General features: G+C 38.9%; 1 protein-coding gene across 1 annotated transcript in view; it reads right to left on the bottom strand.

The window, feature by feature from the left end:
• Nucleotides 1–24519, bottom strand: part of LOC131365171 (complexin-1) — a 41212-nt gene extending 16693 nt beyond the window's left edge. Inside the window, exons 1-2 of the mRNA XM_058408821.1 lie at nucleotides 24175–24519; nucleotides 23117–23231 (exon numbers count right to left, since the gene is read on the bottom strand). Coding sequence (XP_058264804.1) covers nucleotides 23117–23147 — 31 coding nt within the window. The 5' untranslated portion in view covers nucleotides 23148–23231; nucleotides 24175–24519. The remainder of the gene's footprint in view (nucleotides 1–23116; nucleotides 23232–24174) is intronic.
• Between the last annotated feature and the right edge of the window lie 449 nt (nucleotides 24520–24968).

Here is a 24968-nt window from a genome sequence, read left to right as displayed (position 1 = left end):
GCGTCAGTCTAGGTGAGGACACACTGATCATTAGCGCACAGTACAAATTCACATGTTCTACACAAAAGTGTTCAGGTAGCTGCGTAAAACCTTTATAATAATGTATATCATTTATCTGGAGAGATCTAAAGCATCTTATTCTCTTTTTTCAAAAGAATGTCAGAGTATCATTTGCACCTTATTTCAGAGCTCAAGCACAAAACGGTATTGTGGTCAACTAACGCTAATAATGGGAAGAGGGGAAAAAAAACGTCTTTATAGAAAAAGAAGCCAGAATGATTAATGCAAAATAGCAGCTATAATAAAAGAGGAGTGTATGCAATGACTTAGACAGATGGAGGGAAAAAATTCACAGCAGTCTTGCAATCTTTTATACCATAGCTTATCAGCTGGTGGGCTATGGTCTGGATGCAGACCCAACAAATGGAGCTTTTAGCAAATTGAAAGAACTGAATGGAAAATTTGTAATAGTTCAGAAACTTTCTTTAAACACTGCAGCATGTCCTCTATTGCAGCTTACCCAATCACGTTAATTTGTGCAAATGATTTACCTGTGGGCTGCTCATCTATACAGGAAGGAGTTTAAAATTAAGGAGGCGACAACATGGCTTGTTAAAAACAAAAGTTATTATTATTTAAAAAATAAATAAAATAGTACTATTCATAATAATGAGTTTGGAAAATGATCAACGCTGCAAAATATTAAATCTGACCAAGTGATAACATCTTGAATCTAGTCAAATGTGTTATTTATTATTAATGCAGTATTATTTATTATGTCTTGTTATAATATTATAATAAACCTAATAGAAGATCAGTAAGTCTATTTCTAGGCATAATTTTACCATTTTTAAGGTCTATTACCTTTTCTTAGTCTTGTAGTGTATTGAAGGTTTATACAAAAAAGTAAATATTATGTTTTGGGATAATAAGTTGATAAAGTATTACATTGTTATAGGAGGAAACACTAGACCTACTAGATCATTCTGACTGTATTCAAGATATTTCATTTGCTAAGATGTATTATTTATGCAGTGAATTTTCCTCAGCTTTGAATAAAATTACTAAATATAAATACCAGCAGCATTTCCAAGCATCAAACTGCATCATAGACCAGTGTCTTTTCAAAAAAACTGTCAAATACTTTACACATAGTACTACAGACTGCTAGGTATTTTGTAAAAATGTAAAAAAAAAAAATATTTTCCTGAATAATTTGATGTTTCCTAATGATAATAAACCTCATAGAGGGAATACAAAGAGATAATCCGTTTCCATTTGCATACTGTGCACATGCTCCCATGCCCTCTATTATGTATTCACCTGTCACATAGCAATCTGATTTTGCAGGGGTCATCCCGATGGAACTGGCCTTTAATGGCTCTCTTAAACGGCTGCCTGCAAAGTTGATTTAACTTAAAAATGCTGATTAGCCATTAGGCTCAATTACAAATTACATAGTGCATGTTTGGATTGTCTGGTGCTGTAATTGTCGTTCTCTCTCACAATTAAACCACAACATTGTCTACTAGGTTATTTGCATTCTACTGAATTGCCTTGATTATTTTGTTCTCATTTTCAAGATTTTCTTTTCGAGCTCAGATATTTACTTGGACGCTTGACCTTTAGTTTGTTATTTTGTTATTCATTCCAAAGCACATTGTTCAATATCTACAATGTGATTGTCAGGAATGTAAGGTTTAGATGCAGTGGGTTAAAATCCTGAATAAGGCGAGAGAAGAGTGTTTGGCCTATCATCTGGAGATCATGAGTTTGAATCCAGATGATGCTACATCCATCCATGGCTAGGTGCCCAAGAGAGCAAAATTGGCTCTGAGCACAGAGGGGTGGCAAACCCCTATCACTCACAGTGACATTAGCCAATTATGGGCATCTGTGAGCTCATGCATGCATAAGGGGACGGGCTGCACTTTTTATTACCCTATAGACATAAAATAGGCAGTTACACTATACAATGAAACAAGGTTCAGCAGCTACAACTATTATGCTAATACCATCATACTCGTCATCAATAACCAGCCTAGTTAAGTTTCTGAAATAATTCTATACAACTGCATGCATAACTGTATTGCATTCTGGGAGTGCAATGTCTGCTGCCTTGACTACTTCAGTACTGAATTTCTCATTATTTCTGGAATTTCTGGAAAGGTGTTATTGAAAAAATAAGCTCTTACACGTTTGTTTTTAGAAGCTAACAGAAGAATTTAACTCATGCTGAGATTCTTTCCCACTTCAATCTGTGCAAGCAGTGACATCAGAGCAGAGCACAAGCGCATGAATCATAAAAATAGAGCACCAACTAACGAATTAACACCAGAATCACTATATGCAAATGAAATCTTAACAGTTTACAGTTTAGGCATATTTAAGATGTTGCCAAGTGACCCGCACGAAGACAGATTTACTTTTGCCAAAACCTTACTTGTTTTAGATTCTATACATTAGACTTCAGTTTATCAGTTCATACCACTGATGCAGTTCTACTGCTGATGGTAGTTCTTAAATATGATTATAGTGCAATCCACACTGTTTTATGCTGGAATGCTACGTATGATGAAGGCTGTATAGCTGTACAGTTTTTGATTGGCATTTGATAAAATTCCATTTTCCTCTTGACTGGATTGCTGTCAACTTGCACTGCTGCATTTTTCTCTGCCATGGGAGTGCTGAAAGGTCAGACAGACTTTTGTATGTCCATTTCTAAACGTTTTTCTGAAAGCATATTAGCATATAGTTTAAGCACTGGCTAGACCAATTGATGTATAAATGTATTTTATGTGGAAATATGTCTTGTTCTTTCGTATGTTAAAAGCATCTAAATGCTTCCTGAATTCACGGGCATGTAGAAATGTCTCTTTGTTTGAACTTGTTGGATGTCGGTGGTCCACATGAATTATTTTCTGAATTGTTGATACACCTGGGATGCCACAGAAACCAGAGTTATGACATTAGGGAATTAAATTCACATAACCTCAAACCAGAAATCAAAACAAGACATACATCCTAGATTCTTTCTCTTTGGCTGACGCGATGCTTGTATTTTTTTCTTGTAACCTGAGACACAGCACAGACATCCTACAATGTCTGCGACAATGGTGGCTCACCAGAGCGCTGTCTGTCTTCTCTTGCAAAATCACTCTCGGCGTCCTCCATGTGACTCCCAGGAGTTGGCCATCAATCACACAGTCAATCTGATTCCACAGATAACTAACATCATTATTCAAATGGGGCTCACCCACATTCTCCTCACCCTCCACTCCAGTTTGGAGAAATCTGTTTGGCTTCACTTAATCACACAATCTGTGAAAACCCATTTCAGGGCAATCCTATTCCCAGCATGAGGCTCCTAAGGGGTCAGAGCTGCACTGCTGGGGATTTCCTGCATATCTTATTGGAATTCTATATTTAAATGCCGTCTCTCTAGTGGTTAAAATCCCGAAGATTTTTTCTTAACCCATCCTTTTAAATGCATCTGTCACAGCCAGGTAGAGCTATCACTGTTGTTGAGTGAAAAATCACCCATGGCTTCAGAGAGGTTTGTTCAGGCCAAGGACAACATGGTTCTCTTGAAGGATTCCCACAGGTAGCTAAGGAGGTTTTTTATTTCTATTTATTTATTTATTTATTTATTTATTTATTTATTTATTTATTTATTTATTTATTTATTTATTTATTATTCCAAATGCCTGACTACTTTGATCTAATTTTGTAATGAAGGGGAAAATTGATGCTGTTAGAAAACAAGTCCATTCCAAGGTAAATCCTTGATTCTTGATTGATCTCTTACATATTTTTATTTTAATGACAGTTTTAGATAGCCATGTCACAATAAGGAATGACCACACACATTTCAGTACTGGCTCAGTCTTGTTTTAGCTGAGACACCAAGCCTGACATTCAGGGGCATTTATCTTGCTGGATCCCTTATTGTACAGGTGACAACACCTTTATAGTCTTTTTATTTGTAAACGGTAACCTCATAGCTCCACTGCTGATTCTGCCTGTTGGTCCAGTAATACCATAACCTCCTTTCACATCTGCTGTGCAAAAATACTCCCAACCCTCCTTTTTGAGTTGGAGTGTTCAGTCACTGGCTGAGGTGACTGAATGCAAATAACACACTTCAAAATTGACAGTCTCAGCCACTTCACACAGGACAGACTGGAGCACTTCAGAAATAATAGATTGGGAATTTCAAGACTTACAGACTGGAACACATTTTTTTCATCCATTTTTAATGGAGAAATTACTACATTGAAACAAACACATTTAGAAACAGATGTACTGAGTCATTTCTTAGATGCAAATACAGAGTATACTTTATTAAATATAATATAGCATTTCTGAATTTTGGTGTATGAATTTAGCCATTGAAACCTCTAAATGGCTGCAGTGAGATTAGCGGCAGGCCTCATTGTGGAAATTACAACAGCTGGAACTGAGCCTAATTTGCCGGTCATGGTGAATGGAGGCTTACATGCATCTATGACTTACAATTATGACACCAGTGAAGGGACACCATGCAGAAAGTGTTGATCAAAAACACTAAACACTAAAAGCTTTCATATTCCACACAGATTTGCTAAGAATAATAAATAATAATGGTAATAAACCGCACCATTTAAACCTGTGTTTGTTACAGAGCAAATAGAGAATCAAATTCCATAGTGACTGCAAAACTAGGGGGCTGGAATTCAGCACAGTTTGGTGTTTATCTAGCTGAGCCACTGCTCTTTCAGCAAAGTCTATCAACATCTGTGGCCCAAATTGTACATGACCCAAAGGATGCTTCCCAGTACTCTAACTGATTACCTCTTTGCTTTCTAGATGCTCCATCTTAAAACCCATGACCTGAAAATTGACCAAAGTCTGCCATCTATAAGAACATATCAATTCTCTAAATTCTCAAATGGAATCCAGGAGTAAACAGAGAGAAGCACTAACTGAGCCAGAATAAACTCAGGCTTTCTCAGATGACATCTTTTATTTTTGTCGTTATTTGCATAGTATAAAGACTTCATAAAAAAGTCCAACAATGAGAAAATAATTTCTAACCCCCTATATGAGAATCTACTGTAGGTTAAAACCAATACATGCCAATTGAGTTTGTAATCATGTGTTGTGTGTATATGCAGACTTTAGGCCCAGTGACAGACAACACTGCTATGCTACAAGTCATAAATAAGTAATGTCACTAGGAGACAGTGGACAGACCACTAACATATACATACAAAATCTCATTAAATCAACTTTCACAACTCCAAACAATTCTGTAGCAAATAATAATTACTCCTTTAAAATAAGCATTTAAAAATTGCAATTTGACATATTATGCTCATTATACTGATTGTATTTTAAAATTTTGCACTTATATAGCTTTCATAGAGTTGTCATTGCACCAAGTGGTCAATAATGCAAATACAACAAGCACAAATAGGGGCCCACTGGGACAGGAGTCATGCTACCCCATGCTGGTGGAGGAGCAGCAGACAACACAGTTAATGACAGGGTTGCCAGATTGGACAAGTTCAGTCCCCTAATAGTATTTACTAATGTTATGAAGCAAATAATTTGAATTATATCTAATCAATTTCTGCAAAAAGGCAAAGTATATATCTTGCAACAATTGTGAGAAGTACAAGAGGATTATGGAGTGGATAATGTCCGTACATCAGAAATGTGTGACCTTGTTCCCTAAGGCTAAGAAAAGTCTCTTTCTTTTCCAATGACAAACATGTTTGGAATAGTTTCAGGTTAGGTATAGTTTTGAGATCAGCCGTCCTGGAAAATTTGGTAATACCTGCTTAATGATGTTTATAAAAGTAAAGAAAGAATTATGAAAATGAAAATCACCCTTAAGGCTGTATCATATCGTGATTTACAGTGCGACAGTGTTGAGATAACAGTGCTCTCAAGATGCCATGATAAAAAATGTGACCAAGGATTTCATCAGCTAATATCATAATAATAGTGTACTTCTACGAGAGGCTCAAACCTTGTACACATATAGGTTCTCAGACCATTAAAAGCTAGAAGAATCCTACGACAGAAGGTTTTTTATTTCAGAACCTTTTTACTGTTAACAGAACCATTATCAGCCAGCCTGAAAACCGAACAAGTCAAGTTTAAAAAATAGTGTGGGGTTTTAGCTACTAATTCTTTCATGCTTCCATTTTTAACAGCCTTTTTATGCTAAACTGAGGAAAAATTCATTTTTATCATTTCTAATAATTTATGAATGAAAGGGTTAATATTAAAGCAGTGTTAAACACTGGTTAGTTTCAGACCGCAAATCAAACTATTCTACAGACTGAATCCACTTTCATTTACAGCCTGAATGTTTCTTTTTTTTTTTTTTTTATCTTTTTCTGGGGAAACTTTTAAGCATTTAAAGGATTTACAGTATGTAGAACAGCTGTAAATGTAAAACCTCTTTCGAAAGTTAATAACACTTAACTACAGACAGATTGTAGAAAAAAGCATAATATTCAAATGCGTGACATTTTTTACCAGTCCTTGCTCTTCTTCAGCTGGCACCATCACCATAAAAAAACCCCGCAGATGTTAAAAAATATGTCAGAAACACACTGACAGAGCTGGCACTTGTTATGATTTATTTGTAGTGCCTTGCCATTAAGGAAGGTTGAGAATTGAGGTTACTCACACATTTCTGAGCTGTTTGCTGTTTGCGGGCTATAGGTTAAAAATTGTTTTAAAAAAAAAAATATATATATATATATATATATATATATATATATATATATTTCTTTTATATGTGCTTTTTTTCTTGTGAAGTGATGTGTTTTTAAGATTTATTTTTTTCTCTAAACGTATGCCTTGACTTGAACAACCCTTGTTAAACTGTATTCATGATATGCTTTGAAATGCTAAACCATTTATAAGGAATCAGCAATTCAGCATAACACTGAACATGATCAAATCATCAGAAAAAGGAGTAGAATTTTTAGATAAACATTAGGGGTTTGTGCAGCATTAAATTGCAGCATTTGCTGAAGATAAAGTCATCAAAGGTTTGATCTGCTGTAATTGATCCAACCACTTGTATCAGTCTGCCATGCTGTATTAATATCAAACACGTCACACCCCGTAGTCTGGGCTTTCCTGCTACACTGCTCACTGAACCATACACTCAACCATACTGCGGTTGTTCATGATATCTATAGCTGCACCACTCATAGCATGTAAGATGTGGTGTGTGTATACATACTGCCTTTGCCCCGTTCCATTACATAAGACATTACTAAAAACACATCTGACAGAAGCTACTCACTTGGAAAATTAACCTTTTATAGCCAAGAGGAGGGTGGCTCAGACTCTCCAGGGCTTTCTAAGCTTTGTTCAAAAAGGTTCAGTGTGATTGCATATGTGCCAGCTGTTGGTTTATCTTCCTGTCAGCCAGTGAATGAACATTATAAATACAGCATGCTTCGAAAATAGCCATTAACTACAGAGATGGATTAGTGTAACTGGCATATTGGGATAGGTAATGAGTGCTATTTGAGAGGAATGCTGTGAAAAAGAACAACAACAATGAAATGAGACATTTTGAAATCACACAATATAGATAAGAGAATTTGAAGTCACGCTTGAATCAAACACCTCTGCCTTATCACGAAGTGCTCAGTTGCAGAGAACGTACAACTTTGATTTCGGTATGAACTTTTTAACTCGTGACAAGACACACTATCTCCTTTAAGATCCTGCCCATGAAAGAGCAGGCGCTAATTAATCAGCCTGATTGCATCCTCCCAGCATTTCTCCTCAATCGCAGTCATTAGTCATTAACGGTTCTAAGCACATACTATCCCAAATGAATTCCTTCATGCCTCCCTTCAAAACTCAGTGTTTCTCTTGTACTCTCATTAGCACAGCCCAGCATGACACCAATACAACTTGGAGTAGGGCCTCAGAATGACATAAGCATGTTATGTGCCTGGGTCACATGATCGTGATTTTGAAATGTATTTATTTATTTTTTTAAATAAAAAAAGGCTTTTCGAGGCTTCGCTTATTCTGACATGTTGACACGGTGAATCTTGTTTTACGCTGCAACGGAGTGAAGTATCCTTTGAAGAATTAATCATCTTGTAGGGATTTTTTAGTGCCATAAATCACTAGGTGCAGTCAACAAATATGTTCAGAATGCATGCATGTGTAACAAAAGCAATTACCTCCAAAAATTTGATATACTATGTGAAAAGCAGGCGAAAAATGTTGCAACCTCTAATGAACACTAAATTTTGCACCCTACACTGACTCCTGTCATGCTAGACAGAGTGCCTTAACCTTTGTTATTTTGTGTCTGTCCTTTCTCAGATAACAGATGATTTGCATAAAACTTATCAGATTGTTTAGTCTTCTATTTATGAAAGGATAAAGCCTCTGACCTGTGGTGTCAGTGCGATGGAAGGGGAAAAAAATTCTAACCTTTCCTTTCAACCATCCATCGTTAGCGAGACAATGGTTTCTATGTCAGCCCTCATTTAGAGCCATTACAGTGCTCTCGCCGTGCATTAGCCTCAAATGGGGCGCTAATTACATGCTGAGAGTCTTGCTGGTCTTGTTTCCTCTCCCACTGTCTATCGTGACTTAAATAACAGCGTCTGACATTAATGTTGGCCCTTCTTGCTTTCTTTTAAGAAGCCCCCAGTTTAACGGTTTCTGCTCTCCTGCCTCAATGTTCTCTAAGTGATGCCTTTGTGGAATGAAATGCTGAATATTTGTGAACAAATTTTCCTTACGTATGTGCCTTTCGTCTGTGTCGCCATGCATGACGTTCAAATTGTCCACCTGCAGTAAAGGTTGATTACAATTGATTTTGCTCTCGCTGTTAATCTCCTCACATCTGTCTTTCTTTCTCTCCCTCTCCCTCTGATTGCTCGTTTATCATACCCGACAAGATTATCAAGTGGGGAAGAAACTGTAAGTGAAGTAATGGCCTATCTCCCAAACCCAGGAAAGAGGTTTTGGTCTAGTGCCTTTTGCCTTCAGCTTTCCTAACAGAGAAAGAGGGTATGGATGAGTCAGATATGCAGGACTACTGTTGTCAAGACAAAGGCAACCTATCGATTTCTGATCTTTGGTCGAGCAGATAATTGCTGCATTTACCACCGAAAGGGGGTTCTGTAGGTTCTTGATGGCATCTATCGCTTTGGTCGCTTTCAAATGAGGTCCCTTGTGAAAAAAAAGTCTATTATAATGATTCTTACCGTACCAATGTATATTTTAAGAGAAGTAAATTAAATGCCATGTTTACTTTTGATAAACTAACATGTTAAACAGGTGAAATACAGTAAATGTTATAATAACTTATAAATCTATGAGTTTACTTTCAAACCTTGTAACTAGTCAATTTATGTAATAAGCTAATAAGTGGTGCAGCTGGAAAATATTTAGTTTAAGGTTTAACGATCATTTGATCATATGATTGAATCACAGCAATCACTGTGTACTAATAGTATTTCCATATGAAACTGTTTTTGTCTGGCCCAGATCAATTTGAAGAAAATTGAGTGTGGTATATAAAGTATACAGTATATTAAGTAGTGAAAATATATGCATACTTTTATAAACACTTACTGGACACCTGGACACTTGCTCATCCATGCAATTTTCCAGTCAATCGATAAAGCAGCAACAGTGTATTGCATAAAATTGTCCATATACAGAGCCCAGCGTTTAAGTTGTCATGTTCCCATCAAACACCAAAATGTAAAACGGGAGGAAAATATGACCTGACTGACCGTGGCATTGTTGTGGTGTCAGACGGGCTGGTCTGAGTCTTTCAGAACCCACAGACCTCCTTGGTTTTTTATATACAATAATGCAAAACAACAACAAGAACAACCAAAAAATAATACAGTGCGAAGCAGTTCTGTTGGTGCTAACATCTTATGTTTGAGAGTACCATCTGACCCAACTGGTTCAAACTGAAGGAAGTCTGATTTTAACTCATAAACCCTCTCTTTTCATCTGTGGTGAGCAGAAAAGCATCCCACAGAATGTTAAATCTTGAGGTGTAAGTGCTTCAACCAAGACCAGTTTTATTCCTGTCAGACATGAACAGGACTGGCTGGGCTAATTTACTTGGGCAAAGGTTAATAGAAACTGGGCAGCTGAAGCTTGGAAAAGACTGCTAATAAATAGCCTGTGCTAGCAAAAGTTTCACCAATCTGATTCCAAGTCTATAAATAATAAAACATTTTAGTTTGACCTAATCTGCGGGATCGTATCCTGTAACTGAACAGTAAATTACACTTTATTTTGGTTACTTCATTTTTTTCGTAATAGTGTCTTTTCAATTACAAGAATATTTATGACTTCTGCTTATGACTGAAACCAAGAATATTTATTTGAGCAAATATTTATTGTATTTGTAATCATGCCAACCGACCAGCTGGAGCCACGATTGACTGTTTTGGTTTAGCAATTTTGTCCTCAAATAACACAGAAGACCCAATTACAAAATGGCCATAGTGATTGTATCAGGTCAGTGACTCAGAGAGGAGTATTTTTGTTTTGGGTTTTTTTCTTCATGGTTTAGCCATTTATTTCAAGGGCACTTGATGTCTAATGTTCAATTTTTACTGATAGGAAAATACATCCGCAGTAATGTTGCATAAATATTTGCAGACACAGACAGGAAAAGAGACTCATTCTTCTATCAAACTGACAGATAAACCCCTGTCAAGGATAACTGTTTACCTTATGCTATAACGCAAACATTTAAAAAGAAAAAGAAAAAAGCCTGATATTTTCAAGTGAGGAAAAAGAGCTTTTCATTCCACTATGTTCAAAAGATGCTTTTTCCCATCAATGAAAGTAGGAAATCTAAATATGTAAAGAGTTTAAAAGGCTAGTTATTTAACTAAAAGTCAAAATAGTGTGAAAGGAAAGAAAGACTTTGATGTCCTTAGTCTTCAGTAATGGGTTGACCTATTTGTGTAGAAGGAGGTTCCTCTTTTAGGCCCTCTTTAGGGACTGCCGTAAAGTGATGGTAGATCAACAGAGGTCCTTCTGATCGCCCACATCCTTTGCGTAGGTACTGCTACTGAAAGCGCACAGCACCACAAAGACATTCACCTCACAAAAACCCCTCCATTATAGCAGCCAGGAGGAGGTGGAGGTTTACTTTTCCTCATCAAAGTAAGTTCTAAAGGTCATTCAAGTGGAAGGATGTAGGAGTGAAACTTGATTTTTTTTTTTTATTATTTATTCTACCTCTCAAGAACATGTTGCTAGTTGTATATACTACACATTTCTTGCTAGTACAATGTATTACTATAGTTATACAGCTTATGTAAACAATACATATTCACAGACCTGTAGTATTTATTTCAATTTGTTTATATGTAAAACACCTAGAACTACAAGACACTGCACCGTCCCAGCAAGGTTTTGCCAATTTCATCTGCCAAAAAAAACATGCAGCTGAAAAGAATCGGATAAGCCAGTGATCAAAATCAGCTCCTTCTTTGTCCTATTTAATGTCTTTCCCTTCTTCAGGATATTACCATTTTCACAAGGTGGAAAAGGAATCTCCCCTCAACAGATGGCAAGTGACGCAGCCTTCTGACAATCATAGTGGAGGCCAGAGGCCAGGGGCAATGCTGAGAGCCAATACTCCTCTCACTGCACCAAGCTGCGTGCACATGGCCATGCCACCATACCCTGGTAATGGAGGTCCTGGAGGCAACATATAACCACTACTACATATTCGACTCCAGCCAGTTGTCTTTCATTCGCTTGAGTTGCGCTCAGAGAGTCCCACAGTGCACCATATGGAGAACATGTAAAATGTTCTGAAAGTGAGTTTGCATGTATAAGAAAAAAAAAAGCATGCCAACTTCTTCCCAGAAGATTTGATAGAGCTGAATGTATATAGTTTCAAATAATTGTTCAAAATTCCATATTTTCTTTAAGATAATTTCTTGTCTGTATTTAAGAGCTGCTGGATGTGGACTTTTAACAATGGACATTGTCTTAAAGCAGCTTTACAGAAGCACAGAAACATAAAAAAAATGATAAAGTTTAAAGTTATGTTACTATTTTTCCCTAATGAGCAAGCCTGTGGCAATGGTGGCAAGGAAAAACTACCTGAGATGATATGAGGAAGAAACTTTGAGAGGAACCAGGCTCAGAAGGGAACCCATCCTCATCTGGGTGACACTGGACAATAAATAACGTAAATGTAAATCCCAACCAAGCAACCAAGAGCTTTTGAGGAACTAATAGGCCAGTTTACTAGAAACTTTCCTAGTTCACTAATTCCTTTCTGACGAAACCTGACTGAGGCAACAGCAGTTCAAAAGATGGTGTAATAGTCTCCAAGTGGTTCTATCCACAGCAGTCCCCTGGAACACAGGCTGTCCATGCAGATCTATCCCCATCAGCAGTGAGCACCACCAAGTGACGAGACTCCAACCAGGGCTAAAGCACCTGGATGGATCAGGCTGGACCGGGAAGAAGAAGTGGTCACTTTGGAATCTCAGAACACTGGGAGCTCGGGAGTGGGACGTAAAGACCAGCTATAGTGATCATGTACGCAAGTAGTAGGGCTTGTGTAGATTCATCAACTTAAATCAGTGCACAACCGAACCACACAATAGCCTTAAGATTTTCCTTCACTGAAATGAAGAGGCCCAAACCTGTTCCAGCATGACAATGCAGCTGTGCACAAAACAAAGTATCTTAAAGACATGGTTTACCAAGGTTAAAGTGGAAGCACTTTAGTGGTTTGCACTCATCGACAACATTGATCACTTGCAGAACGAATTAGAAAACTGACTGTTCAGCAGTCCTCCTCATTTAGCATCAGTGGCTGAATTCACTACTACTCTTGTAGCTAAATGAACACAAATGCCCACAGCTACACTCCAAAAGCCTCCCCAAAAGAGCAGAGGTTATAACAACAACAAGGGAATCTAAATCTGGAATGGGATGTTCAAATGCACATATAGTGTGTGATTAGTCAAGTGTCCTCAAACATTTGGCCATATAGAGCATCTGTGTCAGTAATGTGCCCAACACCACATGTGTAAATCTTTGTTATTACTATGATGCTATGTACACGTAAAAACATGTATGTCTAGGTGGTACAGGGCTCAGTGGATAGCATTGTCACCCCACAGCTTTTACTGTGTCTCTGTGTTTTTTATCATGTTCCCCTCAGTTCAGTTTTGGTTTTCTCCAGTTTCCTTCCGCATTTACAAAAACATGCCATTAGGTGGACTGGCTATTCTCTGTCTGAATGTGCAAGTCCTTCAATCCCACTGGGCTTCATATCCACTGTGACCTGCACCTGGATAAAGAGGTCACTGAAAATGAATGAATAAACTAGTAAACTCTCACTATCTTTCTCTTTCTTGTCTATGCTTTGTTGCGTGAAGAGCATGGAGAGGAAATTGAAACGCAATACTGAATTGCATTTCATTGACTCACAATACTGAACCATATTGAACTGATTAATAATTCTGCATCACAGACTGAATTGAATCACAAAATTGAATAGAACTTGTCACATATGGTATTGTGCTCTGCATTGTATCAATCTCTACAGCTGTAAATTGTATCATATTAGATCACAGGATGCTGTTATTGTTTTTACACCGGATCACTGGCTGTGTTTAGGAATGTTTATCGTATTTAATTCGAAAGGAGAGATACCTATCCCTATTAAATAGAGTAATGGATATTCTTGAAAGCTAAAACTATTTAGCTGCCTGACTTACAATGTTCATTAATGATAGATTCAGGAAGGCCAGGAAGAGAACTATATCTGTGGAATGCAATTACTGGTCAGGTGCAAGAGCACAAACGCTGTGAAGTTATCGATGGTTACCTGTTGAGAGGAAAAGCGAATTCAAATTAACAAATGGCCACTTTCACAGAGGGGAGGCACCTCCATTACTTGTAAGAAGGCTGTAAACCCATCTGTATGGAAATCAGAGAATGGAAATAGGTGCAATAAATTGCATAATAAATTGCATGACCTTGAGCCGCAGACAGGCCAGGCCTGCCATGGCACACATACAAATGCACCACCCCTCTTACATACACATAATCAATCAATCTTTCACATCCAAGTCATTCATCAAGACTACTACACTAGTACCAAATAGTGTAGACCTCCTCCGGTGATCTTCGTTAGCATGAATGCTGGATCTCTGTGAAGACAATCAAAAGAGAAAAACAAGGCAGTACCTGGAGCTGTACTAACCTAAAGAGTACAGCTCTCACCTTTCTGGTCTGCAAGAGGCTGTGAACTGCCAGAGAGAAACAGATAGGGAAAGAGGGAAAAGTGCCCAGGCCTGCCAGATCTGCATACTGCCTAGCCAGCCATTTTGGACACATGTCAAGGGCGTGTGATAGAACAGCCAAAAGAGCTCATTTCCGATGCCAGTTATTGAAGCAGTTATCTCTAAAGGACACAGGGCACCTAACCGAGGACCCAAATGCTGAAGGGGGAACATTGTGGTTACCTAATTGCTGATGTCATTAACCTATTTTTGTACTTTGAAGTTCCTTTATGTAACTGGTGCATCACATGCTTCTTTCATTTGGTTAGATTTCATGTACTATTATATATTTTGATCCCAATATAAGGTTCTTTTTGCTATTTTGGTTGAAGCAGTGGAATGTACTTTATTTTCATTTGTTCAAGCCAGCCACCCCAGATAGGACACATATCTAGACAATGTTGGCACAATCTGTCAAAATGTCAGCAAAATAATGTTGTTTTTTTTTTTTTAAGGATGACTGTAGTCAGTGATGAGTTACCTAGATAAACAACGACCCCAGAAAGAAGGTTAATCGTGTGAGCAAAGTTGTGTGAAAGGAATTCGAGTGAATCTGCTTATCACATGGTGAGAGTGGAGATTAAATACATAATAAGCAAGACGGAACACTTTCATATTAACACTGATGGGATTAAATCACAAATTATGCTTAAGGGTGGCTGAAAAAAAAAGTCACGTCGTGCCAATGTCTTCCCAATTAGGAAAAAAGGTCAATCCAATGTCGCTGGGAGGGAAATCATGTGTGCCATATTAGCATATGAGTGCTATCAGGAATAGTGCTGAATCAATAGGCAACACCCGTTTTTAGTACATTTTTATTGATAATATTAATAATGCTAGTCATGAATATTAGCTAAAAGCTCTAAAAAAAGTGTGTGAAGGAAGGACACATTCTAGATAATGATATTGGCTAGCATAATACATCATATAACATTTTAGCTAATGTTTATCTAGCTGCACCAACTACACTACCACTGCTTTACTCAGGTAGCTAAAAATGACAAAGTTTGCATGTAATGTTAGCAGCTAGGTAATATCCAAAAAACAAACAGCTATGGAAGATAAGGTGACCTGCTGCTTCGTAAGTCACACTGGGTATTATTTAATGTTTATGTTGATTTCTCTCCAACTCCGAGGTACAAGATCTCTTCACCTAGATACATCCCATAATACTAAAGTTATGAAATAATGTTTTGTGTCTGCATCTATTTTTATAAAAGAATTTCTCAAAATTAGGTCACACTTGCAGAAGTGTGACTGTGCAGCTAAAACTGTTGGACTATTGGACTCCATCACTGAAAGCTTGTGTGTGTGTGTGTGTGTGTGTGTGCATCCTAATCATAGGCAAGGTGAACAGCACCCTCATCTCACTAACCACTGTGGGAGCTAATCATTACCCAAGCCGAGTGTTACTTTATTGATTGTCCTCTTAAAGGGTTTTGTCGGAAGGACAGTGAAGTCAAGCTTTACCCTTAACTACAGAAAGGTCAAGTCTAAATGGGACTGCAGAGATGACAAGGAGGATGCAGGATAGTATCATTAGACATGCACAAAATACGACTTATATATTAACAAATGGTTAACTAGCTAGCATGGATTTGCTAACTTCATAGTCACTAAGGGGCCTTCTCGTGCACTAAAATCATACTATCTATAGTCTACTTTCTCAAGCCCATAAACATACATTGATCAAAGGGCAGGCTTTGTAGATATGATGCTGTTTGGTTACCTTTATTCATAGGCTTGTATGGGGATGTAACCTGATTCTAGTGGGAAAACATACCCGAGAATCAAACAATGTGAAGACAGCAAGTATACAAGCTGTATCTATTTAAAGCTAGTAGATTAGATGTGTCTACTTTAGAAAGATTGTTTTTATCATACTATTTTCAGACTGATGATATTTTCTAGGATTTTGCTAACTTTTTTTAATGCATTTGACATCAGCTGAGTTAAAAAATAAACCCTCTAACGCTTTGTTTAATAACAACCTACACACTGGGACTTCCACATAAACGAGTTGTGTCAGGTTAAATTGCCAGGAGAGAGAAGACAGAGGAGGAGTGAGGAAGTGCACTAGTGGCAAGGCCAAATTCAGCACTCAGTAGTGCACATTAATGGCTACAGTGTGATGAGTTATCTAACCTTGCAGTGTGTGTGTGTGTGTGTGTGTGTGTGTGTGTGTAAATCAGTGTCTCAATAGGATTAAAGGATCTCGTAATTACTAACTGCCTGTATGTAAATACCTGGTGAAAAAGCGTATTATTTTAGAGCAATTTATTCGTCATTTATCTTAGTAAGAACATGAACACATCCTGGTCAGACTTTAGACGGATTCGGTGTCTATTATGGGAACACTGTGCTTTAGGCTGTGCTTCATCATGCACACGTGCTTGACACACTTGGGGCAGCTTAGAGTAGTGAATGGATGAGTCCTGTGTTCTGCACCCTATACTTGAGGAAATGATGACACCAGGATACACTGCCACAAGAAGACAACCTAGTGGATAGCGTGCAATGGTCAGGGCAAAAGTTCCTCCGGGAAACCCAGGGTCCAGGACATCAATTTGACATGTGACACCTACCCAAGCATCGTTGCAGACCAGGTTCACCTCTTGAAGGCTGTGGTATTTCTGGCAGCAGTGGCCTTCTTCAGCAGGATAATTCAGCTCAGGAATGCTTTGAGGAATAGAATAAATAGTTGATGGTGTCTAGCCTCTAAATTCCCCCAAACTCTATTCAATCAAGCATCTGTTGGATGTGCTCTTACAAGAAGTCGGACCTGAAGCAGAACGGATAAAGGGCCTTCTGATAATGTCTTGCTGCCAGAAACTACAGGGCACCTTCAGAGTCCAAGTCTGAGTGAGTCAGTGTTGTTAACGGCACACGGAGGACCAACAGCGTGTTAGGCAGGAGGTCATAATGTTGTCAGAGTTTCTGCTAGAAATGTAGAGTTTCCAGGAGGAGTTTTTGGTGCAGATGATGGTCTCCAGAAAATGTGCAGTTTACCAGACAAATGAGTATCAATCCAGACAAATGTTAATTACTGCTGCTGCAAGAACCACTGACAGTTTGGCTATACAAGAATGACAGCAAGAATAATCAATGTTTTAATTAATTATTTTTGCATACAGTCAACATTTAAATAAACATAAATAAAAATAGTCAATAGGCCCATGAATGCAACAAAACGTATCACTAACTAAAGAAATAGTAGCTTATGACAGTGCTGCTTTATTTACATTTCATCTTTGTTTTAAGTAGATAGAAATGTTTTTAAAGTGGGACACAAATGTTACGGTGCTTTGCATATTCTCAAATATACAACCATTCTGCTTATTTGCAGCTGGAACAGGATCATATGTCTACATGACCGGAGCATTTTCCTCACTGTCTCAATTAGAAACACTTAAACATTTAAAGGTCTCCTGCTTTGCCAGTGTTTCTTTAACCATGTGATTGTACAGAGAACAATTACCACTAAATCTTACCAGATCTTTCACAAGAAAGATGAAATTTGAGTAACAGGAATTTGAATAATATATCTGAATTTTTTGTTTACATCAGCAGAAAGTTCTGTCTATAAGATCATCCAGAGTGTCACAGTATTTTTGATTTACTAGGAAACAATGGTTCCACACCAGTAGCTATATGAGATAGAGGCTAGAGCAGGTAATGATATCTGTGGCATTCATCAGTGGGGTTGCGCTGGAACACCTACATTTAAACAGTGACTATATCATGAATATATATACAGCTCTAGAAAAAATAAGAGACCACTGCTCAATCTCCCGATTTGAACCCTATTGAAAACCTCTGGAATGTCATCATGAGGAAGATGGATGGTCACAAACCATCAAGCAAAGCTGAGCTGTTTGCTTTTTTGCAGAAAGAGTGGTATAAAGTTCCCCCACAGCAATGTGAAAAACTGATGGAGAGCATGGAGCCAAAACGCATGCAAATCGGGGTTATTCCACCAAATACTGATTTCTTAATGTTATTTAGCCAAAGCATTAACACAATTTGTTTACAGATTATTTGCATTGTGTTTTGTTTGAGTTATTAATGCTCTGCAAATACTGCATGATCTTGGGTTATTTTGATGTGTTGTCATTTCCTTTAAATATACACTCTAAATAACAATAGTTCTATTTTGAATTTAGGAGAAATATTGTCAGCAGTTCACAAAAAATGAAACAAAAACTGTTCATCTCACCAATACATGTACACCTTTAAGAAAAAAACATAAGACACTGATTATTTTGCAGTGGTCTCTTATTTCTTTCCAGATGTGTGTGTGTGTGTGTGTGTGTGTGTGTGTGTGTGTGGACACCTGTGTATTACAAACATGTAAGTTCTTCAACCCAGGGCCTGCAGCCTGTAGCCTGGGCAACGACATGTGGGATATACAGCTGCCAACCCTGCTAATGTGTGTGTGTGTGTGTGTGTATGTGTTTGTGTGTGTGTGTGTGTGTGTGAGTGAATAAATGCATGAGAAACAGAGAGCAAAAATATATTCTGGTCTGCCCCTAGCAAATCCAGCCGACAGGAGGAGATAGTGAGCACACAACATACTGTCCTGACACACATTTCAAAGCAAGTGTAATTCTTGGTGTGTGTGTGTGTGTGTATCAGAGTGTATGTGTGCGTGTAGTATATTTGCACATTTTTAATTTCACCACTCATTAACTTCCGCACTCATTTCTATGCTCATTTTCACTCCCTCCTTTTTGATCACTTTCTCTCTGTTTCTTTTCATCCCTGTGTCTCCCTCTCTCCTTCTGTCCTTTCCCCTTCTGCCAGCAGAATGTACAAACCTCTCTTCCTTTTTCCCTTGCTACCCATATCCCATATTTCACTCTGTATAAAAAAGTGTCTTTCTCCTTGTCTGACTTACTGTCCAATATGCTACGTCATTCACCTACAATATTAAGCTCTCGAGCTGCACAGACTCACGTTTCAACTAAAAGCAGGACTGTTATAGGATTTGCTGATCTAATTTCTCATAATGGTGCCGTGATTGATTTTTATTGCTTCACTGGTCATAGTCATAACTCAATATCCACTACCAAGCCCCTCCCTTACTGAAGAGATCTCCACCTGGTATCACTGCATCCGCACATTGATTTCTATCCCCCAGGGTGCACGCTGCAGGGACAAGCTTGCTTATGGATCATCTGGTTGAACAGTTAAAAATCTTGCCTGCTCAGCATCAGTGATCAGTCCTTTTCGATCAATAGCGTATCAGCTTTCGCACAGCCTAGCCGTGATTTTTGATCCACAGGGCTTTCTGGCAGAATTAGATGCACCCTGTTGATGTGGCTCTGCTAGACAACATGAATAGCATGAATGCTTGATTTGAACCAGGACGACTGATGTTTATTAAGGTGATGTTAATGCTATTATAGAGAGCCTTTGTTCTGTTGCTTATACGTTTAAAATCATAAAGGTATACTCCCCCCCCCCACTCCACTGCAGTTCCATTCGTTTTAATTCAGTTCCACTCGTGTGAATCTTCTAATTATATTTGATTAGTTTGTCCATGAGCAGTGACTCTCTGCTAATCTAGCCATGACCTAGCGAGGGTTTGAGAGCTCTGGTTGGCGTGATCGTGAAGCAATGAAGCAATGGTGATTCAGCGTGCGGGCCATCGGTAATGAATCTGTCACTTCAGCTGCCATCACTTCACTGCAGCTCCACTTGACCCAGCATATGATCTTTAATGCTGACAGGAAGTGGTGGCTGCAGCATAATGACACTGAGAGCAAAGGAGAGAGAGAGCACAAATCACATAGATCTCCTGGTGCAGAAAAAAGCAGTGAGTAAATTCTCTTCAAGGGTTGTGTTCTGCTTGAAGCATCTTTGGGAGTTCCACTGTGATCTAAGGAGTTGAATAAAAACCTTTGATATGTTTGGGATTTGCTGTGACTGTTATGAAAAATAATAGAATGGTTCTCATTTGGAGCAGGTTGAGATTAAACTCGTGTTGTCCCTCACGGTGTCAGCAAAAGTGGTTTAGGATCCAAGTTAGTGATGAAAAGTTTGTGAGTTTGAATCCCAGGAAGGCCAGAGAACCACTGTTGATTCTTTAACAAAGGCCTTGATTGCATCCTCTCTCAACTGTGGCGCCGTTAATTTGAGTTTTTTACGCCCATGCCACATACTAAATACACCCATGAGACATTTTTGACTCACTACCTGTGTAGAAACCAAATGTTCCTGTAATGGTCCACATGATTTGTCATGCTGTGCTTCCTTTGTTATTAAACAAGCTTGTTTAATAAGGACAGGAGAGTGAAAAAAAAGGTAAACAAAAGGCAAGTGTAAGATGGTCCTTGTGTGGAATATTGTGTGAGGCTTGCTTTTCACCAGTTTGGTCCAATATTTTTGCTACTCAGATATAATACATACTCTGGACGAAGAACTAAAAAGGTTCCTGGAACTGAAATCAACTTTCTGTTTTTCCAGTGAAAGGTTCCAAAAAAGTTTCTGATTTCCTGAAATCTGAGATCTTCTAAAGAAGTGTCTTTCCATGCCTATGACACAGACACAGCCTCTTGATCTTCTTTATACAACACATCAGTGCTACAGATGAGTCCCGAGGTGTCCATATTTATAGGACGTCTGTCTAAACCACTGAATTTAGAGAGCCATTAAGTGGACACAAGTCCCCTGGTTTGGATGGACAGAGGATTTTTTTGGAATTTTTTTTTGGAACAAGTATCCTGCCATTTCATTGTATACAAACATGCTACTGTGCAAAACAAGTGAAAAGACACCTTGTAGACATCTTCCCTGTTCTATTTCAGGGTTGGGCTGCATTATCAAGACTTGAGTGTTTGAATTGTATCTGAAATGTCTTGCACACGGAAAGTGAAAATGGCATGTTTGTCAGCTTCTGTCTATTCACGAGTCCGGATTTGGTCTGCGAGCGCTCGTGCATGCCTGTAGCACATGCTACATGTCAGCCTCATTAGCACTGTGGGTCTGCTATGCTTTTTCCACTTCACAGGGTTAGAATCAGTGTGAAAAAGAGACAGTATGGGGAAGACAAAGCCAGAGATGAGTGAATGTTTGGAGGTGTGTTTGTGTGTGTGTGTGTGTGTTGGTGGAGGTGGGGGGTGGATACTCTGGGGAGTAAATGCGCTACGGTCTCTGCTATCAATGTGCTCACTTTACAGAATAAAGAGTACTGTAGGTCAGTCAGAGGGAAAGAAATAAAGGTTGGAGAATTTTTTCCAGAGAATAAATGTTTGTTTAAACATTTATATTATTTAACAGCAGGGTAAATGCATCTGTGCATGAAAAAGAGTATTAGGATTGCTGACGTCTGCTTTGCTCCTGATTCTGCAATCATGCTCTGGAGATTTTTTCCCTCATGAATGTGATTGTGCCCCTACAGTGGCGCCTTGGTGGAGTAAAGTGCAGATAGTGTCTCCACTGGCTGACCTTGGGCCTCTAAATCTCTTTCAGAGACAGGCCCATTATTTCCCCTCAGCCCGGGTTTTATTATCTAATGCAGGTCGGGACTGCCCAGTGGCTGCTATATGGAAATTGCCTGTGTGTTGATTTACTGGACTGGTCAAAAGGATGGACCGTAAAGAGATGAAGAAAGGCTCCTTTTATGTGACCTTTTTTTCTTTTGTCAATGAATGCATTTTCTCATTTATTTATTTACTGAAATACATGCATTTATTTATTTATTTATTTATTTATTTATTTATTTATTTATTTATTTATTTATTTATTTATTTATTTGAAGGGAGCAAAAGGCATTGCACGTACATGACTATAAAAATAAAGAATAGCGCAATCTATCCCGAGACACTCCTTTACTGTTTGTGAAAAACAAGTCAGAGTAACAGGGCTGGTGCTTTAGACGTCGGCACAGCTCTACTTTCTCAAGCGGTTATTTTTTCCCCCACACTGTTCTGTTGCTTTCACTCATTTCCTTTATTACCAGAGCTGTGTACTGGACCTGACTGACACGCTGCCATCCCCAGCAGTGGGTTAATGACATGGATCTCATTAACACCCACCCTTTCTTTTTTTTCTTTTCTTTTTTTTTTTTAAGTCAACCACTGTGTTTTCAAAAATCCATTAAAACAAAACCAGCTTGTGTCAGCCTCTATTAAAGCAGGTAGCAAAATCCATGGCAGAGTAGTTGCCTTCTTTAGCAACCGATGGTTAAATTGTTGTAGTAACGGCAAGAAGATTAATCAACCTTACAGTCTACCCTTTTAAGATTTAGTGTTTGGTATACTCCAATCTTTTTAATTTTCCCATAATCATTAAATTACTGACATCATTATTATGCATTCCCACTTTTTTTTATCAGACAAGTGCAGTAATTTACCATGAAATTAATTTAATGCCTATTTGTATCTTTATTAAATTTTCAAAACAGCAAAAAAAAAAAATACACAATATCTTTTAGCAAGCCCCATGCACTTAAAAATACAGACACAGACCCACTTACTTGTTCAGATGACCTCAGAACAAAATTTCTACTTTTTTATATTGAAAAGGGAAAAAAAGCATCTATAAAGTAAAGCAACACTTATTTCAATTCCATCTGCCCACACAAATCAAGCAGTGCAGTGAAGCTTCGGGTCATATTGGATTTCATTAAAATGGAGAGTTGGTCATGAGTAAATCTGCATTTTACACCAGAATTTTACAAAGAGCTTAGTCTGTTCTCTGAAGTATCCCCGTGGGACTGTGTGTGACTATTACGCGCCCTCATGTCTGGAAAAACACGACTGTGGGGAACTTACCTCCCAACGCTTGCTTCATAACAAAATTCATCTTGATGGCTTTTGATTCCTATGTCCTTCACAGTCAGATGTTACATTTACTTCAAGCTTCTTATGTTGTCCCTTTTCACCAGCTCTATGAAACACACACACACGCACGCACACACACACACACAGGCTAGGTAAAGCGAGAGCTCTCTCTCATAGCTGTAGCACCGTATGAAATTTGACAGCAACCGAACAACAGAAACTATACTTTCTTTGCTTTGGGGTATTATTTTATTATTTCTGATTTCCTATTATCTCTATCTCACCACTGAAGAAACTCTGCGCTAGGAAAGATCAACTTGTCAACAACAGGATGACCTATGAAGGTCATTAAAGGTCAATGCAGCAGATGAGGTTAAGAAAAAGTGTGATCCATTATAAATTATATTTAAACTGTTTTCCAACTTATGACAAGTGGTATCAGCCCACGGCATGGTAGATGCTTTTCTGTCATATTTGAAGAACACTGAGGATTGCATGACACTGCAGCCTAAATGTCGACCCGTACCTTTTCCAAAAGACGTGCATCCTTAAAAACTAGTAAGATTTTTTTCAAATGTATACATGAACAACACAAGCCAGTGGAGAGCCTCAGGGGAACGTACTGGTTAGAAGTGATCCCATAAACTGTGTTAAACATGTTAACTTTCCCTAATCTGGTAGAAAAAACGACAGCTATTACTCAGCCTTGCATGTCTTCATAGAGCTTTAGATGGACTCTAATGCATCTCTGAGCTCACTATCGATGTGTGTATCTGTGCGCTATTATCCTCTGAAACGCTTGCATACTCAATGATGCCCCAGTTCTTTGCTGCTGTCCCTGTACTTGATATGCGAGGGGGAAAACACCACAGAATCACTTCCTTGTTGGTGAATATTTCAGCACCATTGCTGCTGGAGAGCTCCGGTCCGTCCCACTCCACCGGGCAAAGCCAAACGCCTCGCCACACACACACACACACACACACACACACACAGAGAGAGAGAGAGAGAGAGAGAGAGAGAGAGAGAGAGAGAGAGGTCATAATTACCTGTCCGGTGAATTCAGATCTCCCCGACACACGACGATCCTCCTCCAAGTGAAGTTCAGGTGTACTAGCAGTGCGGGATTCTCAACTGCAAGTCCCTAGCATCTCCGACTTCCGGGTAAAGGAAAGAAAGGACGTCCTTGCTTTCACAGGCAGTGAGTGTGCGTGTGAGTGTGAGAGAGAGTGTGTATGTATGTGTGTGTTTAGGAGAAGGGAAGCGCAGCTGCCGCGGATGGAGGAACTCACTGAAACGTCCCACACGCTATGTGAGCGGAGAGAGAGAGAGAGAGAGAGAGAGAGAGCAATGATTAACACCGCCTAGTCTTGGGGCGCCCTTCCTCCCTGCTCTCCTCTCCTCTGCTTTCCTCTCCTCTCCTTTTCCGTCCCTCCCTCCCTCACTCCATCCCTCTTTCCCTCCCTCCCTCCGCGCACGCTCTCTCCGGAGCAGAACTGATAGTGCACCTTCTTAAGGTCACCTCGGTGTCTCTTTCTGTATTACTGCTTAGACGCGCTCTCGCCGCTGCTCGCGCGAGGAATCGAGATGCACTTGTCATTGTGTCCGATTGTTTATTTTGGGCACTGGGATATATGGGGTAATGCAATTAAATTGAGACTTGCTTATGAGGATGTGATGAGACTCAGAGATGCGGTTTCTCCTCGGCTTGTCCTTGGAGCGCGCGGGGTTTCGCGCCGAAGAGATTGGTCACGCGCTCTATCTCACGATAGCTGCGTCCCAAACCGCATACTGCCGCACTAAATTGCCTACTATGCCTAAACAGCACGCTGCTGACTGCAAT

This window comes from Hemibagrus wyckioides, linkage group LG14 (genome assembly GCF_019097595.1).
Source record: "Hemibagrus wyckioides isolate EC202008001 linkage group LG14, SWU_Hwy_1.0, whole genome shotgun sequence".
In the NCBI taxonomy this organism is placed as follows: domain Eukaryota; kingdom Metazoa; phylum Chordata; class Actinopteri; order Siluriformes; family Bagridae; genus Hemibagrus; species Hemibagrus wyckioides.
The sequence above is the reverse complement of the archived record's forward strand: the minus strand, read 5'-3'. Positions and strand labels throughout refer to the sequence as shown.